We start from the raw sequence: 18,862 nt of genomic DNA on the forward strand, positions 1-18,862 counted from the left end.
ACCTTCTCTACCTTGGTGACCTCTGGCCCCCTGGCTACCACCTTCACTTGAGTGGCCTCTGGAACCTCAGCCACCTTCTCTACCTTGGTGGCCTCCCTTAGCTGTCACCTTCACATGAGTCTCCTCTAGTACCTAGAGAATCTCCTCGTGACCTCTCAGCCCTCACTACCTCCTTCCCCTAGGTTTTCTCTAGTACTTTGGCCACCTCCTTCCCTTGGCTGACCTGCTGTCTCAACCGACACTCAACCTTCCCCTGACTGTCCTCTCGGACTTCACCCCTCCTCTAGTCATGTGGCCTCGGAGACCTCGACCAACACCTCTAAATGCACCACTTGATGTGTTGCTTTGAACGGTATAATTTGTAAAAAAAAATCATCTCTTCTTTTTGAATGAATAGAAAGAAGTGTCACAGATGGTACTGCAGGGCTTTGCAGTACAAGGGTAACACCGGCTGAGATCCTGGTCACTTTTCTCAGGTTTCTGAGAGTACACAGTCGGTTGCGTTATTTCCTCATCATGAGCTTGGCAGCAGGTATCTCTTGTAGATAAAGACAGATTTTTTATTTTTTGTGGGGACAGAGTCTCACTGTCACCCAGGCTGGAGTGCAGTGGTGCAATCCTGGCTCAGTGCAACCTCCATCTCCCCGGTTCAGGTGATCCTCCCACCTTAGCCTCCAGAGCAGCAGCTGGGACTACAGTCACGCACCACCACATTTGGCTCCTTTTTATTTTTAAAATTTTTTTTGAGACAGAGTCTCACTCTTGCTGCCAGGCTGTAGTGCAGTGGCACCATCTTGGCTGACTGGAACCTCTGCCTCTGAGGTTCAAGCAATTCTCCTGCCTCCGCCTCCCAAGTAGCTGGGACCACAGGTACATGTCACCATGCCCAACTAATTTTTTGTATTTTTAGCAGTAACTGCATTTCACTACCTTGGCCAGGACAGTCTTGATCTATTGATCTCTTGATCTGCCCGCCTTGGCCTCTGAAAGTGCTGGGATGACATGCATGAGCCACAGTGCCCGGCCTTTTTTTTTTTTTTTTTGAGATGGAGTCTCGCTTTGTCACCCAGGCTGGAGTGCAGTGGTGCGATCTCAGATCTCAGCTCACTGCAATCTCCGCCTCCCGGGTTCAAGTGATTCTTCTGCCTCAGCCTCCTGAGTAGCTGAGACTACAGGTGCATACCATCATACCTGGCTAATTTTTGTATTTTTAGTAGAGACAGGGTTTCACCATATTGGCCAGGCTGGTCTTGAACTCCTGACCTCAGGTGATCCACCCAGCTCGGCCTCCCAAAGTGCTGGATTACAGGTGTGAGCCACCATGCCTCCTCTCTCTCTCTCTCTCTCTCTCTCTTTTTTTTTTTTAAAAACTTTTTGTTGAGACCGTGTTTCACCATGTTGCCCAGGCTGGTCTCAAACTCCTGGACTCATGCCATCTGCCAACTTAGGCCTTCCAAAGGGCTGAGATTACATGCTTGAGCCACCAGCCCAGCCAGAGATTGTGTATAGAAGCCAGAAATAGCAGTTTTGCGGGTGTGCATCGAATCCGGGCCACATGGCCGTCTCTGTGAGGGATGAGACCCGTCCCTGACTTGCAGGGCATCCTGTGTCCTCCAGCAGAGAGATCCACACTAAAGGGCACAGAGCTAGTGACCACCCACCCACAGTGGAAGCACAAGTGAAGGGACCCAGGGTGCAAAAGAAAGAGACCGAATCTCTTGGGAACAAGCAGGAGGCTGTGAATGAGAAGGCTGGAGCGGGTTGGTTTTCACTTGGGGGTTTGTGTAACTCAGGTGGAGCTAAAAGGCTCCTGGCTGGGCAAGCAGTGTGAGCAGGAGCGTGGAGGCTGCGTGAGGGCCCCGTAGAGCTGCTGCGCGGGAGAGCTCAGATGGCCTGGTGTGCACAGGGAATTGTGCCCCTAGCACTTCCTCATTGCCCTACTGCCCTTAGTCCATTATCTGTAGGAATGATGATTCTTTCCCTGGGTGTGTCACGTCTCTGGATCAGGGTGAATGAATGCCTAGAGCTCTGGGAAATTTAGCTTGGTTCTGTCCGGGTCCCCTGTCTCCCCTACTTTTTATGGTGCCGGGAGACTAACAGTGAGGATGGGTCTGGTTTATTGGAGCTGCACCTTGGTCTTCAGAATCAGGTCGACTCTGGCGGGAAACTTAAGGCCAATCCTGAGCTGTTCTGGCATCATCTTGTCCCCAGCAACCTCTCTCTCCCCCTGCAACTCCCAGCTTTGCTTCTCCCAACCTTGGCACATAAAATCCTCCCCATTTGCTATGTCTCTGCTGCCTGAGCCCAGACACCAATTCTCAGTGGGGCTCAGAGCCCCAGCTTTCTTGGAAATGAGCTGGGACTGATGTGGTTATGAGGTCATGGTGAGGACAAGGAGACTAAGCCCACAAGGAAAGCATCTTGCTAAATAGCTGCTAAAAGGGAGAACCTCCTCCCTCCCTCCCTCTGGTTACATGAGAACATTCCCACTCAGAAGATCAGCGTAAGATGTTCATTGACGTTTACTAACCTTAGGGTGTAACAGCTCAGGCCCCGGGATTTCCAATCTCTGTATCAAAAGATAAGGGATAGCCTCTGTCTTCAAGATTAAAATTCAGATTCTTATGAGATGAAGAGATTATAGGAATGCATACACAGTGAAACTCTGAGATCTATATCTGTGATCTGTAGGTAATTATTCCTCATGACATACAGACACATATGCAGCCACACACAGAAGTATTTAGTAGGGGCACAGGTATTTTATAGAAGACAAAATGTATATTGGGCAAAAAAGATCACATGGAAATAAACCAAAACAATTTTTTTCACTATAAAAATGCTGTCATAATGGTGTGTGTACAGCACGGGATGTGGATAGGGAAAACCAAGTGCACACACAGAGGCACAGGCCAGAGGACAGGCTGGGAGTGAATAAAGAGTTCACACCGCTCCCTGCTTTCCCCGGTGACTGGAGGCTTTAGGTCACCTCCTCCTCGAACTTGCCCTCCTCCTCGGCCGTGGTGTCCTGGTACTGTTGGTGTTTGAACACCAGGTAATTCATGTTGCTCTTGGCCTGAGTGAACTCCATCTCGTCCAGGCCCTTGCTCATGTAGCAGTGCAAGAAGGTCTTGTGTGGAAACATGGCTGTAAACTGCTCTGAGATGCACTAGAACAGCTCCTGGATGGCCCTGCTGTTGCCAATGAAGGTGTTGGACATTTTTAGCTCTCGGGGCGGGATGTCACAGACAGCCATTTTCTCATTGTTGGGGATCCACTCAGCAAAGTAGCCGCTGTTCTTGTTTTGGACATTAACCTTCATGGACATGCAGCCCCTGAACACGGCAGCCACTGTCAGGTAGTGGCCATGGCAGGGTTGCAGGCTGCCGTCATGTTCTTGGCATCCAACATCTGCTGGGTGAGCTCAGGCACTGTCAGGGCCCCGGTATTGCTGGCTGCCTTGCTGGTCAGCGGGACAAAAGTAGGCATGAAGACTTGCAGGCAGGGGAACGGGACCATGTTCACTGCCAGCTTCTGCATGGGAAGTGCAGGCAGGTGGTGACCCCACTCATGGTGGCAGACACCAGGTGGTTCAGGTCACTGCAGGTGGGCGTAGCAGCTTTAGGGTTCTGAAGCAGATGTCATAGAGAGCCTCGTTATCAACGCAGTAGGTCTCATCTATGTTTCCTACAAGCTGGTGGATGGAGACAGTGGCATTGTAAGGTTCCACCACCGTGTCTGACACCTTGGGTGAGGGCACCACACTGAACGTGTTCATGACCTGTCTGGGTACTCTTCCCAGATCTTGTTGATGAGGAGGAAACCCATCCCAGACCCAGTCCCCCCACCCAGGGGGACTTGGCCACTTTGCTGTTTTATTTTGTGGTTTTTAGTATACTTCTGGATTCAATATGCTGTTTTTTAATTTTATGTTCAGATACCTTTGTGTTAGCTACTACATACCTAACAAATGTTTTATTTATGTTTAGATTCATAGAAGCCTGGGTGAAGTCGCTCACACCTATAATCCCAACATTTTGGGAGGCCGAGGTGGGTGGTTCACCAGGTCAGGAGTTTGAGACCAGCCTGACCGACATCATGCAACTGCGTCTCTATTAAAAATACAAAAATTAGCCAGGGATGGTGGCACGTACATGTAATCCCAGCTACTCAGGAGGCTCAGACAGGAGAATCGCTTCAACTGGGGAGGCAGAGGTTGCGGTGAGCTGAGATCATGCCACTGCACTCCAGCCTGGATGACAGAGGAGACTCTATCTCAAAAATAAAATAAATAATTAAATTAAATTAATAGAGACTGGATCTCACTGTGTTGCTCAGGCTGGTCTCAAACTCCTGGGCTCAAGTGATTTTTTTCATCTTGGCCACTGAAAATGCGGGTATTACAGTGTGAGCCACTGCACCCAGCCCAAATATTTTCTTTTTTTTCTTTTCTTTTTTCTGAAAATGGAGTCTTTCTCTTGTCACCCAGGCTGGACTTCAGTGGCGGGATCTCAGCTCACTGCCACCTATACCTCCTGGGTTCAAGCATTTCTCCTCCCTCAGCCTCCTGAGTAACTGGGATCACAGGCACGTGCCACCACACCCAGCTCATTTTTGTATTTGTAGTAGAGGCGGGGTTTTACCATGTTGGTTAGGCTGGTCGCACACTCCTGACCTTGTGATCTGGCCGCCTTGGCCTCCCAAAGTGCTGGGATTACAGGCATGAGCCACCATGCCCAGCCATGATTCAGGATTTCTAACAAGTTTCCTAGTGATTCCAGTGCTGCTGGTCTTTAGACTATAATTTTGTAAGCAAGGATACTTAAAGTTAAAAAGTAATGCGGGCTTTTTTTTAATTTCTGTTTTTTAAGAGAGAGTCTTAATGTAGACCATACTTTTGTAAGCAAGGATACTACTTAAAGCTAAAAAGGAATATGGTTTTTTTTTTTATTATTGTTGTTATTTCTGTTTTTTGAGACAGGGTCTTACTCTGTTACCCAGCCAGAGTGTAATGGTATGATCTTAGTTCGCTGCAACCTGCATCTCCCGGCTTCAAGTGATTCTCCAGCCTCAGCCTCCTGAGTAGCTGGGATAATGAACCACAAGGGCGGGCTATTTTTTGTGTTTTTAAGTAGAGATGGGGGTTTCACTATGTTGACCAGACTGGTCTCCAACTCGCTACCTCAAGTGCTGGGATTACAGGTGTGAGCCACCTCACCCAGTCTCTCCTTTTAAAGAAATTGATTGGACAATAACATGGTCCTTAGAAGGAATTCTCTCTTACATTTCATATTAATGTTTCTCCTCTCAAATTAGGCTGATAGCTTAAGTGCCCAGGCTACAAAATTTGTTTCATTCTCATGCACAAATAGCATACACACAGTGCCTCAGTATTTTTCCATGCCCTGACCTCAAATGCCATGTACGTAAGCTTGAATATGTTGCCATGTGCCCCCCACAACCAGGGGGTGTACATTCTTTGTGATATTAGGAGTAATATCCTCTCACCTCGTGGATATTACAAACAATATCACAAGGTGGGTGTACAACCCCTGCGATATTGGAAGTAATAATATCCTCTTTCCCCCTAAATATTATGAACTACATTACAGTGGAGTTTACACCTCCTGCCATATTGGAAGTTGTATCATCCTTTCCCACACAGGATATGATGAAAAATATCACAGGGGAGTGTACACCCCTTCCATATGCAGAGTAATATCATCCTGTCTTCTGCTGGATATTATGAACAATATCACAGGGGGTTGTAAACACAGGGTGCTTGTGAAATTGGGAAAAATGCCCTCTCATCCCCTGCATATTACAAACAATTTCCCAGGAGGGTGTGCGCCCTCTCAATGTGGCAAGTAATACCATCCTCTTGCCCCATGAGTGTTATGAACAGTATCGCAGAGGTGTGAACACGATATGGGAAGTAACATCATTTTCTCCCTTCCTGGATATTATGAACAATATTGCAGGGGATGTACACCATATCACAGTATGGGTGTATATTCCCATATTGCAGGGGTGTACACCCCCTGTGATATGAAAAGTAACATCATCCTTCCCCTCCCAAATATTATGAACGATATCGCAGAGGGGTGTACACATTCTGTGATACGAGGAGTAACATTATTCTCTCCCCCACCGGATATTCGGAACAATATCGCAGAAGGGCGTACACCCCTGCAATGCGTGGAGTAACATCATCCTCTTTCCCCCTGGATATTATGAACAACGTTGCAGGGGGCTGTCCACAGTCTGCGATATTCGGACTCGCAACATCCTTTCCCCCACCGAATGTTACAAACAGTATCACAGGTTTGTCCATCTCTGCGATATGGGGGTAACATCATCCCCTCCCCCACTGAATGTTACAAACAGTATCACAGGTTGTCCACCCCTGCGATATGGGGGTAACATCATCCTCTCCCCCACTGAATGTTACAAACAGTATCACAGGTTGTCCACCCCTGCGATATGGGGGTAACATCATCCYCTCCCCCATTGAATGTTACAAACAGTATCACAGGTTGTCCACCTCTGTGATATGGGAGTGACATCATCCTCTCCCCTCCTGGACATGATGAACAATATCACAGGACGGTGTACACCGCCCGTGATATGGGTAGTAATGTCATCGTCTTTTCCCCTGGATGTTGTGGACAGTATCACAGGGGTGTATACCCCCTGCAATATGGGAGTAATAGCCTCTCCCCGCCCTGCCCCGATGTTACAAACAATATTGCAGGGGGGTGTACACCCACTATAATGTGAAAAGCAGTATTATCCTCTCCCACCGTGGATATTACGAACAATATCACAAGGGTGTGTACATCCCCTGCGATATTGAGGAAAATGTCATTGTCTCTCTCCTTGGACATAAGGAACAATATCACAAGAAATTGTACATCCCTGTGATATTGGGAGGAACATCATCCTCTCCTTCCCTGGATATTATGAACAATATCACGGGGGTATGTACACCTTCTGTGATATTAGGAGGAACATTATCCTCTCCCCACCAAGGTAATGAACAGTATCACAGGGAGATGTATACCCAGTGCGATATTGGGAAAAATATCCTCTCCTCCACTTAATGTTAAGAACAATATCACAGAGAATGTGGACATTATCTGCAATATTAGGTGGGATAGCATCCTCTCTCCCGGCCCCTGGATATTATGAACAATATCACAGAAGGGTGCACAGATTCTGTGATATTGGGAAGAATACTATCCCCTCCTCCCCGCACCCCAATATTACGAACAATATCACAAGGAGGTGTACACCCCTTGCCATATTGGGAGGAATATCCCCTCCCCCTCTAAAGATTACGAACAGTCTCACAGGGAAATGTGCACCCCCTGCAATATTGGGAGGAATATCATCCTCTCCTTCTTTGGATATTATGAACAATTTCACAGGGAAATGTGTATTCCTGAGATACTGAGAGGAATATCATCATCTCCCCTCCTGGATATTTGAAGAATATCACAGGTGGGTGTACACCTTCTGCAATATTGGGAGTAGTATCATCCCCTCCCCCTTGGATATTACAAAAATATCACAGAGGGTGTACACAGAAAGTGCTTACAATGTTGGGAATAATATCTCCCCTTCTTGATATTAGGAGCAATATCATAGGGGGTGTACACTCTGCAAGATTGACAGTCATGTTATCTTCTCCCTGCATGGATATTATGAACAATATCACAGGAGGGTGCACATTTCCTGAAATATTGGAAGGCATATTACCCTCTCCCCACCTGGATATTAAGAACAATATCACAGGGCATTGTACCCTCCCCCCCACAACGATATTGGGAAAAATATTATCCTCTCCCCCCACTGGATATTACGAACAATATCACTGGGGGTGTACAACTCCTGCAACATTGGGAGGAATATCATCCTCTCCCTTCCTGGATATGATGAACAGGATCCAAGAAGGATGTGCACTTCCTGCGATATTGGGAGGAATATCATCTCCTCCCCTCAATATTATGAACAATATCACTTGGGGATGTACACTCCCTGTGACATTGGGAGGAATATTATACTCTCCCTCCCTGAATACAACAAACAATATCACAGCGGGGTGTACATGCCCTGCGATATTGGGAGGAATAGCATCTTCTCCCCCACTGGATATTATGAACATGATCACAGACCTTTGAGTTCTGTCATCAGGAGAAACTGGAATTGCTGGGTCCAAAGTGTTTGGGAAGTTTGGAGTGATTCTTGTTGCAGGGGGAAGAGAGAACTAAGGACGTGTCACTGAACTTTCAGGGGTGCCGGGATCCACCAACCAGGTGCCTGTTCCAGCTCCCCGAGTGCGCCCCCCTCCCGCCCCTACCTGTTTTCACCCCTTGTGGCTCCACCTCCGCCGGGCAGCTGGACCTTGCCCGGGGCCTTCTGATCTTCGAGCTCCAATTTCAGCCGGAACTGCGCAGCCCGCCCCTTCCCTGGCAGGAGCACAGCGGAGAACTCTGTTCAGACACTGAGCTACAGACAGACACTGGGACCCGGGACAACTGAGGCGCCGATGGCCGTGCCTGGCGAGCCCTGCGTGGGGCAGGAGGTGAGTGCTCCCTCACATTGCGCCCCACTCTCCTTTTCCAGGCTTGGTTTGGCTGCAGATCTCTCTGGCTGCGATACTGGGGAGAGGAGTGACCCCCAAATTCCTGGACCCGGAAGCGGGGAGACTTACTCCAGCCCCCTAACTGCACGGGTTGGACCCCTTTCACCGAGCCAGCCCCCGATACTCCAGCTCTGTTTAAGGGGCCACCAGACCGCCCAGCTTCTAGGGGCTTTGACCCTCGTTTGCGTAAAGCTAGTGGGTCCCCCAAGCTCTCCTACCGCCAGAGAGTACTTACCTCTCTTGTTTCTTTTCCCATTGCCCTTAGCAAAGGATTCCAGGGAGTGGAGTACATGGGGGGGTGGGGGTGGGGGTTGCAAGCTCCCAGCATTCTGAGGGCCAGGGAGGTGAAGCAATAGGCTGGTATGAATTGAGGGATCCTCTGTGCCTAGCCTTGTGCCCAACATGGTGCCACACTGCTGTGAACTTTGCTGCTGCTAATCCATTTAATACAACTCACAGAGGTAGAGTCTCATCCCCCTTTTGCAGGGAAGGAAACTGAGGCACAGAGGTTAAAGTTTGCACAGCCAGTGTGTTGTGAAACCAGGGAGAATAAAAAGACAGCGGAGAGAGAAGTGGAGAGGCCATGTCCATTAAACTTCAGATTTCCTCTAAGGTTAGATAGGACCAGCAGAACTGCTGAGATAAAAACCACAGATGAAGCTGAGCGCGGTGGCTCATTGTCTGTAATCCCAGCACCTAGGAGGCTGAGTCAGGAGGATTGCTTGAGGCCCGGAGTTCCAGACCAGTGTGGGCAACGTAGTGAGACCTCTATCTCTACAAAACATAAAAAAAAAAAAAAAAAAAAAAATTAGCCAGGCCAGGTGAGGGGGCTTATGCCTGTAATCCCAGCACTCTGGGAGGCCAAGGTGGGAGGATTGATTGAGCCCAGGAGTTCGAAGCTTTAGTAAGCTTTGATTGTGCCACTGCAGCCTGGGCAACGGAGTGAGACTCTGTCTCTAAAACATAAATAATAATAAAAATAAATCACATCAGGATCACCAGTCGGACAAGCTTTGGGATCACATAAGCCTGGGTCAGACTCAGTTCTGCTACTTCCCATTTTTGTGGCCCTGAGGGAGGCAGTTCCCCTCTTGGTGCCTCAGTCTGCTGGTCTCTGAAATGGGGACAGTATGGCCTATGTCCTAGAGTTGTTATAAGGATTAACTGATAGTCCATGCCTAGCAATAATTATGGAGCCCAGGTCTCCTAGACCCCAGAGCCCAGCTCCCTGGGTTCAAATCCCAGCCCTTCCACTTCTCAGCTGGGTAAAGTCAGCCAAGCTACTCAACCTCTCTGGTCCTCGGCTTTTTCATCTGCAAATCAATATGATAATTGCATCTACCTAGGGTTGATGTCAGGATGAAAGGAGTTGAGAATTATTAGGTATTCCAAAGAGTGCTTGGTACATTTCTGTGTAAATGTTAGAGATCCAAAAAGTCACCAGGCCCCTGGGCAGGTGGGCTGGGGACCCCTGCCGTCTACATTCCTGAGAGTCCTCCTGGTGTTCCCTCAGGTCTGGAACCAGACAGAGCCTGAACCTGCCGCCACCAGTCTGCTGAGCCTGTGCTTCCTGAGAACAGCAGGAGTGTGGGTGCCACCCATGTACCTCTGGGTCCTCGGCCCCATCTACCTCCTCTTCATCCACCACCATGGCCGGGGCTACCTCCGGATGTCCCCACTCTTCAAAGCCAAGATGGTACCTGCCATCCCTGGGAGCCTGGAACCAGGCAATGGTGGGGGAAGCAGGGGACAGGCTGGAACCTGGTGGAGTCCTAAAGTAGACTCCTATCAGGATGTAGGAGGGACTCTTGTTAATCAAACAGAGCAGTATTAGACAGGCGTCAGAGGTCAACTCAGTGGGACACAGTTCTTCCAAACAGATTTTGTAATTCCAAAAATCCATGCTTGCACAAACACACACATACATTCCCATGTTCCCAGACAGTTGATAACTACCATAACCTGGCATTTTCCAAAACGTACCATGTAGACTCTCGGATCCACAAGGGAATTTTCGGACCACGTTAGGATGAGCCTTTTAAAAGTCATGCATTGGTTTTTCTTTTTCCCCACTGGCTGTGTTATAGAATAATTTCGTAAGTGATACGTATTTACTTGAGTGTGCTGCGTAAGCACTGGTATTCCAAGTGTGAGCCTTTCTGCTCATCCGTCCTCTTCTCCTCCATTCTTGTAGGCTCTAAAGAATGTTCTTCAAAGTTCATTCCTTCTTCTGCCATTGTGTTAATGTTTGCATCATCACCCACCACCAACCCAGGGGTTGGCAAACTTAAGGAGCCGAGCATCACATAGTACTTGAGGCTCTGTCAGCCAGGCAGGCTTCCTTCCAAACACTCAGCTCTGCCACTGCAGCATGAGCGCAGTAGTCACAACCATAGACAACAGTCATAACTGTGTTTCTTACTTTTTTTTTTTTTTTTTTGAGATGGAGTTTCACCCTTGTCACCCAGGTTGGAGTCCAATGGCATGATCTTGGCTCACTGCAACCTCCACTTCCTGGGTTCAAGTGATTCTCCTGCCTCAGCCTCCCAAGTAGCTGGGATTACAGGTGCCCAGCAGCACACCTCACTATTTTTTGTATTTTTAGTAGCGACGGAGTTTCACCATGTTGGCCAGGCTGGTCTCCAACTCCTGACCTCAGGTGATCTGCCTGCCTCAGCCTCCCAAAGTGCTGGGATTACAGGCAGGTGTGAGCCACCACGCCCAGCTAACTCTGTTTCAATAAAACTTTCTTTGTAGTCACTGAAACTTGGATTTCGTGTAATTTTCACCTTTCATGACATATTATGGTTTTAATTTTTCTTCAGTGATTGATAGTTTGCCAGCCTCTGCTTTAAACTGAGGTTCTTTGAGCAGTTCCTCCAATGCGCCTTAGCTCTGGCCTTCCCTCTGATGTGTACGTCTTCTCTCACTTTCTTCCTTTCTTTCATTCAGCAGAGAAACCCATCTATATTAGAGAGACCGTAGAGACTTAGTGGCCCAACAGACAGTTTCTCCTTGATTTCACAGCAGGATTGACAATAACTTGGAGAGGATAGTTTTTTAGCCAGTGAGTACATTTCATCTCCTGCTGTTTCTTCTCACCGACAGTCGTCTCCCATGTGCATGACTGGAGCACTCCCTGCACGGTGGAAAACACTCGGTTGGCTCAAGGCCTTGCTGTGCATTATTTACAAGACACTTATACATCAGGACTGACCTGCAATGCCCTTTACACATTGTTTACGTTGGCACATTGCTAGCTGGTGACACCGGTTCGTGACAGGGGCCCCAGCCGGGGTGTCCCAGAACCAGCTCCCAACTGAACATGGGGTCACCCACTCGTTTTCTGTGACCTCTCTTATTGCCCCCGAAGCTTATCTAAGCCTGTCTCTCCAGGTGCTTGGGTTCGCCCTTATGGTCCTGTGTACCTCCAGCGTGGCTGTCGCTCTTTGGAAAATCCAGCAGGGAAAACCCGAGGCCCCGGAATTCCTCATTCACCCTACAGTGTGGCTCACCACGATGGTAAGTATGGCTTCCGTCTGGAGTGGGGCTTGCTTCCAGCTGCTGCTTTGCCTGCCACAGTGGAAAACAAGGGGAGGAGAAGAAGCTCCCCCACCTCCTGCCCTCCCCTAAGGGGCCTGTCCTGACTTTCCCATCCAGAGCTTCGCAGTGTTCCTGATTCACACCGAGAGGAAGAAGGGAGTCCAGTCATCTGGAGTGCTGTTTGGGTACTGGCTTCTCTGCTTTGTCTTGCCAGCTACCAGTGCCGCCCAGCAGGCCTCCAGAGGGGTAAGTGAGGGCATGGGCAACCCTGGAAACCAAAATGCTGGCTCAGGCCCTGGGTCCCATCCTTCCTCCTCCCATTTCCACATACGACTTATTCTCAACTCAGCGACACACACAAGCCAGTCACTTACACTCTAGAGACACAAAATCCACTCCCATACCTGTAAGTACCCATCATTCCATACATTTCTCATCAACATGGTTTCCTGTTGTCTTACACACCCACATCACATGCTCCACTTGCACACGGGACACACACTTAATGCACCAATTCCTATATCACAAGCACATGCATGCATGCACACACACACAACCTGGGCAGAGACACTCCTGTGTGCACACCTTCCCCTGCATGCACACCTCCCTCATCTCATGTACTCACCCTCCCCTCATTCCTAGGCATCTATGTTTACACACTCATTCTGCACATCCACCCATATCATATTTCTGTTATTTCTGTTGCCCTGGGAAGCAGCTTTTTTTTTTTTTTTTTTTTTGAGAGGCTCACTCTGTCGCCCAGGTTGGAGTGCAGTGGCATGATCTCAGTTCACGCAACCTCTGCCTCCCAGGTTCAAGCGATACTCCTGCCTCAGCTTCCCATGTAGCTGGGATTACAGGTGTGCGCCACTACACCCAGCTAATATTTGTATTTTTAGTAGAAATGGGGTTTCACCATATTGGCCAGGCTGGTCTTGAACTCCTGACCTCAGCTGATTCACCTGTCTTGGCCTCCCAAAGTGCTGAGATTACAGGTGGGAGCCAGTGTGCCCAGCTGGAAGCAGCATTTCTTTATTAAGAGACATGATGGGTCATTTTCTCTGTAAAGAGAAAAATAGTCTAGACCAATTTTCTCAACCTCAGTTTTAGTAACGCTGTGGCCAGATGACTGTTTGTTGGGAGGACAGGGGTGTCCTGTTTGCTGGAGGGTGTGAAACAGCATCTCTGGCTTCCACCCATAGATGCCAGTAGCACACCATCCAATTGCAGTAACCCAAAATGTCTCCCGATATTACCACATGTCCCTGGGAGTGGGGAGGACAAAATCGCCCACCTGTTGAGGGTCACCGGCCTCAACAGTGTTTAGCCAAGTCTTCGGGGAGAGGGGTTATTTTGACACCAATGACCAGGCTGCAGCAGGTTACAGATATTTTACTTTATTATTTTATTTTTGTGGAGAAAATGTAGTTCTTTGTTGCCCAGGCTGATCTTGAACTCCTGGGTTTGAGCAATTCTCTGACCTCAGCCTCCTAAAATGCTGGGATTATAGGCGTGAGCCACCATGTCTGGACTCACAGATCATTTCTGGAGTCCAGTGGTTACTCCATCCTGCCCCTTAAAGAGGAAGGTAGAGAAACATCATCCTGTCCTTAAGGACAAAGTTTTTATTTTTTGTTTGTTTATTTTATTTATTTATTCTGAGAGGCTTGCTCTGTCACCCAGGCTGGAGTGCAGTGGCATGATCTTGGCTCACTGCAGCCTGCAACTCCCGGTTCAGATGATTCTCATGCCTTAGCCTCCCAAGTAGCTTGATTTACAGGAGTGTGCCACCATGCCCAGCTGATTTTTGTATTTTTAGTACAGACAGGGTTTTACCATGTTGGCCAGGCTGGTCTCAAATGCCTGACCTCAAGAAATCCACCTGCCTTGGCCTCCCAAAGTGCTGGGATTACAGGTGTGAGCCACAGCGCCTGACCAAGGATAGCATTTTTAAAAGAATAACCTTTGTAACTAAAGGGAAATCCCACAGGTTATTCAGTAATTTCTGTAAGGCTGGGCTCCCACAGTTGACCTAAGTCAGCTTTTTGGGACACAGCATAGAAACAATAATACTGGGACCATTTACACTCTGGGATTCCAAGCATGTGCCAGGCACTGTGGCAGGCACTTACACACCTGTCCCATTGGACTCTCACAACAAGGCACAGTGATGGATTCTGTTTTCTTTTTTTAAATAGAGATAAAGTCTTACTATGTTCCCAAGGCTGGTCTCAAACTCCAGGGCTCAAGTGATCTTTCCACCTCAGCCTCCCAAAGTGCTGGGATTACAGGCTTGAGCCAACGTGCCCGGCTAGTGATGGATTCTAACAGGCCATTTTAAACTAAGGCTAGGAGAAGGGAATGATGGCCTCAGGGCCACACAGCTGGGGAGTGCAGAGCCCAAGATCATCTCAGGCAAATGCAGAACAAACTTTCTCATAGAAAGTGGGGAAGACAGTGTCAGTTTAGGGAAGATGGGCCATATTGTCATTGAAATATCCAAGGTCTCCTATCTGCCAAAAAAAATAACACCAAAGAAACCTAGAAGAGTAAAAAATCCAGTAGAGGAATTGCTATTTGAAACTAGGGCTCTGGGCTGAACACGGTGGCTCATACCTGTAATCCCAGCACTTTGGGAGGCCGAGGTGGGTGGATCCCCTGAGGTCAGGAGTTAAGAGACCAGCCTGGCCAACATGGTAAAACTCCATCTCTACTAAAAATACAAAAATTAGCCAGACTTTGTGGCATGTACCTGTAATCCCAGCTACTCGGGACGCTGAGGCAAGAGAATTGCTTGAACCCAGGAGGCGGAGGTTGTAGTGAGCTGAGATCATGCCACTCCACAACCAGCCTGGGTGACAGAGCAAGACTCTGTGTCTCTCTCTCTCTCCCTCTATTTATCTATCTATCTATCTATCTATATACATACACATACAAATACACATATATAATACACCTAAAATTTAAAAATAAAAAATTTTTTTTAAATTAAAAAAAGAAATAAAATTAGAGTGTTTATGACCAGATGTCAGGGCAGCAGATGCAGAAGTCATCATGATGTGGCAGTAGGAGCATCGCCATTTGGACCAGATCATCTGTGTGTCCTTGAGAAAAGGTGCTTCTCTGAGCCTTGGTTTCCCCAGGAGTCAAAGGAAGCAAGAAAACCCCAGCTACTATAAATACACACAAATTAGCCAGGCATGGTGGTGTGCACCTGTAATCCCAACTACCCAGGAGCCTGAGGCAGAAGAATCGCTTGAACCCAGGAGACAGAGGTTGCAGTGAGCCAAGATCACACCACTGACTGCTCTCCAGCCTGGGTGACAGAGTGCAACTCCATCCCCAACCCCCCACCATAAAAAAGAAAAGAACATTAGGACCACTAGGAATGCCAGGGCTCTGCCTTTCAAATCCTCTTGCCCTGGTCCCCAGCGTGGACACTGACCCCTGCATCAGAAACCTTTTATCTCCTCTGAGAACCCTCCTCTGCCTCCATGACTTACCTTCTGCTTTCTCTCCTACAGGGCTTCCAGAGTGACCCGGTCCGCCACCTGTCCACCTGTCTGTGCTTGTCTCTAGTGGTGGCACAGTTTGTGCTGTCCTGCCTGGCAGATCAACCCCCCTTCTTCCCTAAAGACCCCCAGCAGTCTGTAAGTCACCAAGTTCCAACCTCATTCCTTTTCCGTGTTGAGGTCTCATTCTCCCCCATGTGACCAAAAGTCTTTAATTTTTTATTCATTTCACCATTCAGCAAAATGTGAATTGCATTTCTAGTTGGTGCCATGGTTGGCAGAAGTTTTGTGTTCGGGGCAAGAGAAAATATTTTAGATTCTGTGAGCCATACAGTGATTGCTGTGGAAACTCCTCAACTCTGCCACTGAACACAAAAGCAGAGTATGTCAACAAATTGCATGGCTGTGTTGCAATAAAACTTTATTTGCAGCAACAGGCAGTGGGCCAGATTTGGTCATAGTTTGCTCATCACCCCTATACCCCAGCAAGGGCTTAAGGATCTGTGGTGAACAAGCAGACAGAGTTCCTGTTCTCAAGTAGCTAGTGGTCAAGTAGGGGAACTAGATATTACTCACATAATTAAACAAATATGTTGAAAATTGGCTGGGCACAGTGGCTCATGCCTGTAATCCCAACACTTGGGGAGGCCAAAGCATGTGGATCACCTGAGGTTGAGAGTTCAAGACCAGCCTGGCCAACACAGTAAAACCCTGTCTTTACTAAAATTACAAAAGTTAGCTGGGCATAGTGGCTGGCACCTGCCTATAATCCCAGGTACTTGGAAGGCTAAGGCAGGAGAATCACTTGAACCCTGGAGGTGGAGGTTGCTGTGAGCTGAGATTGCGCCACTGCACTCCAGCCTGGGTGACAAAGAGCAAAACTTCATCTCTAAAAAAAAAAAAAAGAAGAAAGAAAATTACCCCTGGGGTAAGTGCTCTGTCGGAGAAGTTCATGGGAGTTTTACAACAGGTAACACTGAAGCAATATGTGAAATCAAGAAATAATTATTTTGAGGAAGAGACTGATCTGACATCATATAAACGGATGCTCAGATGGACCAGGTACAGTGGAGCATGCCTGTAATCTCAATGCTTTGGGAGGCCGAGGAAAGAAGCTTGCTTGAGCCCAGGTGTTCTAAATCAGACTAGGCAATGTAGTGAGGACCCATCTCTACAAAACGTTTTTTAAAAAATAACCAAGTTTAGTGGTGCACGCCTGTAGTCCCACTACAGAGTAGCTCTGTGGAGTCCCATAGAGTAGCTGTGTGGAGGCTGAGGCAGGAGGATTGCTTGAGTCCCAGAGGTAAAGGCTGTAGTGAGCTATGATCATACCATGGCACTCCAGCCTGGGTAACACAGCTAGACCCTTTCTCAAAAAAAAAAAAAAAAAAAAAAATTTGCTCAAATGCTTAAGAAATATAGTTAAAACTATCACAGGAATTTTTCTTCACCTGAGTGTCAACAAAATTTAACAATTGATAAGCTGCGATGGCAAAGACGCGGTGAAATGGACACCGTCATGCCTTACTGATAGAGTACGGGCTGGTGTAATCTCCCTGGAGCAGCTGACGAAATCGCAGCACAGGTCTGTCACCACAGCATTTGCTGAGGGATATTGTCAAGAACCTCATTGTCTTCGTTATGCAGGGTCCCTGCTTTGAGAAGCAAAGCAAGGTTTTGGTTTCAGTGTAATCATAGTTGTTCTTCTGAGCCATGGTTACTTCTTACCTTGGAGACATTGTCAGTTCTGTGGCCCGATCCCTTTTTGCCCTGCCTGCTGAGAAGCACCAAGCTCATTGGTATGCACCTCTGGGAAGGAGACAGGGTACCCTGACATGTACTTTCAGTACCAAATACACAATCAGGGCTGGGCGAGGTGGCTCACACCTGTAATCCCAGCACTTTGGGAGGCCGAGGTGGGCAGATGACGTGAGGTCAGGAGTTTGAGGCTAGCTTAGCCAACATGGTGAGACCTTGTTTCTACTAAAAATACAAAAAAAATTAGCCAAGTTTGGTGGTGCACACTTGTAATCCCAACTCTTTGGAAGGCTGAGACAGGAGAATCACTTGAACCTAGGAGGTGGAGGTAGCAATGAGCCAAGGTCACACCACTGTACTCCAGCCTGGGTGACAGAGCAAAATCCTGTCTCAAAAAAAAAAAAAAAAAAAAAAAATACGGTCAGTTCATCCTGTCTTCCTGCCCTTCCCACACACTTACCACAGGATGTGAGACCAAGGCTTCCCCTTTCTCCACTTTTGTCTGTTGCAGAATCCCTGTCCAGAGGCGGGGGCATCCTTCCCCTCCAAAGCCATGTTCTGGTGGGTTTCTGGGTAAGTAAAGTCACAGGGAAGGGTTGGGGGGTGCCTCACCCACCTGCACTTGCTGCACTGATTTCCACCTGTGGCTCTTCCCCTATGAGGCTCTCCCCATGCTCACAAAGGCCAGCCAGGCTTTCTCCATCCCAGCCTTGGCGCTTTCTTCTTTTCTTCTTTGTGTTCAGGGTCCACTGTCTACATCCTGTTCCCATTCAGTCACTGGAGTGAGATCTGGATTCAAATCCTGCCTCTGCCTCTCGGCAGGCCATGTCACAAGCCCCGGAGTCTCAGTGTTCCCCTCTGTAAAATGGGGATGACTCAACCTTCATGAGTCGGAAAGTGCTTAGTGCTGGCACACAGCAGGTGGTTAATAGTAATAGAATTGTCTCCACTACTTGGCTTTAGTCATTCCACCAGCATTTAATAAGCACCTACTATGTGCTAAGCACCAGGGGCAAGGAGGTAAAGGAGCAAGTGTCTACTTCCTGGAGGGTTCCAGGCAGATGGAGGAACCAGCTGCCTCTCCATGGCCAGCTCAGCAGGCACTTGAGGATGTGCTCCCTCCTGACCATGCTGCATCCAGACCTCAGAAGCACAAGACATGTGGAGTTCAATCCTGGCCCTACCACTTCTAGCTGTGTAGCTTTGGGCAAGCTACTTAACCTCTCTGTGCCTTAGTCTCCATTCCTTCAAAATGGGATTAATAATAGCACTTACCTCATAGAGTTGTAAAGATTAAATAGGATAAATTCTATAAAGCACTTAGAACAGGGCCTGAAACAGACATGGTGGCTCATGCCCATAATCCCAGCACTTTGGGAGGCCGAGGTGGGAGGATCACGAG

General features: G+C 48.1%; 1 protein-coding gene, 2 long non-coding RNA genes and 1 pseudogene across 9 annotated transcripts in view; 1 reads left to right on the top strand and 3 right to left on the bottom strand.

The window, feature by feature from the left end:
- LOC116543788 overlaps positions 1–362 on the bottom strand; it is a 934-nt gene extending 572 nt beyond the window's left edge. The window contains exon 1 of the long non-coding RNA XR_004265697.1: positions 84–362. This is a non-coding gene — a long non-coding RNA (uncharacterized LOC116543788). The remainder of the gene's footprint in view (positions 1–83) is intronic.
- Positions 363–2,873: 2,511 nt separating this feature from the next.
- On the bottom strand, positions 2,874–4,009 carry LOC116543789 (annotated as a pseudogene).
- A 954-nt stretch (positions 4,010–4,963) lies between these two features.
- LOC116543794 overlaps positions 4,964–18,862 on the bottom strand; it is a 14,237-nt gene continuing 338 nt past the window's right edge. The window contains exon 2 of the long non-coding RNA XR_004265700.1: positions 4,964–5,086. This is a non-coding gene — a long non-coding RNA (uncharacterized LOC116543794). The remainder of the gene's footprint in view (positions 5,087–18,862) is intronic.
- ABCC6 (ATP binding cassette subfamily C member 6) overlaps positions 7,699–18,862 on the top strand; it is a 79,489-nt gene continuing 68,325 nt past the window's right edge. For 2 of the 7 annotated variants that reach the window (XR_004265699.1, XM_032269658.1), the window contains exons 1-6: positions 8,441–8,587; positions 10,161–10,343; positions 12,044–12,169; positions 12,308–12,436; positions 15,715–15,840; positions 17,972–18,033. Coding sequence is in view for 6 of the 7 variants with exons in the window: in XM_032269658.1 (XP_032125549.1) it covers positions 8,552–8,587; positions 10,161–10,343; positions 12,044–12,169; positions 12,308–12,436; positions 15,715–15,840; positions 17,972–18,033 (662 nt within the window). In the remaining variant the exon portion in view is untranslated. Of the gene's footprint in view, positions 7,747–8,440; positions 8,588–10,160; positions 10,381–12,020; positions 12,170–12,307; positions 12,437–15,714; positions 15,841–17,971; positions 18,034–18,862 lie in introns of those variants that run through there. The other 5 variants (XM_032269660.1, XM_032269661.1, XM_032269663.1 and 2 more) reach the window with 5 other exon arrangements.

The sequence above is a fragment of the Sapajus apella genome, unplaced genomic scaffold (genome assembly GCF_009761245.1).
Source record: "Sapajus apella isolate SASKATOON/1434 unplaced genomic scaffold, GSC_monkey_1.0 scaffold196, whole genome shotgun sequence".
NCBI lineage: Eukaryota > Metazoa > Chordata > Mammalia > Primates > Cebidae > Sapajus > Sapajus apella.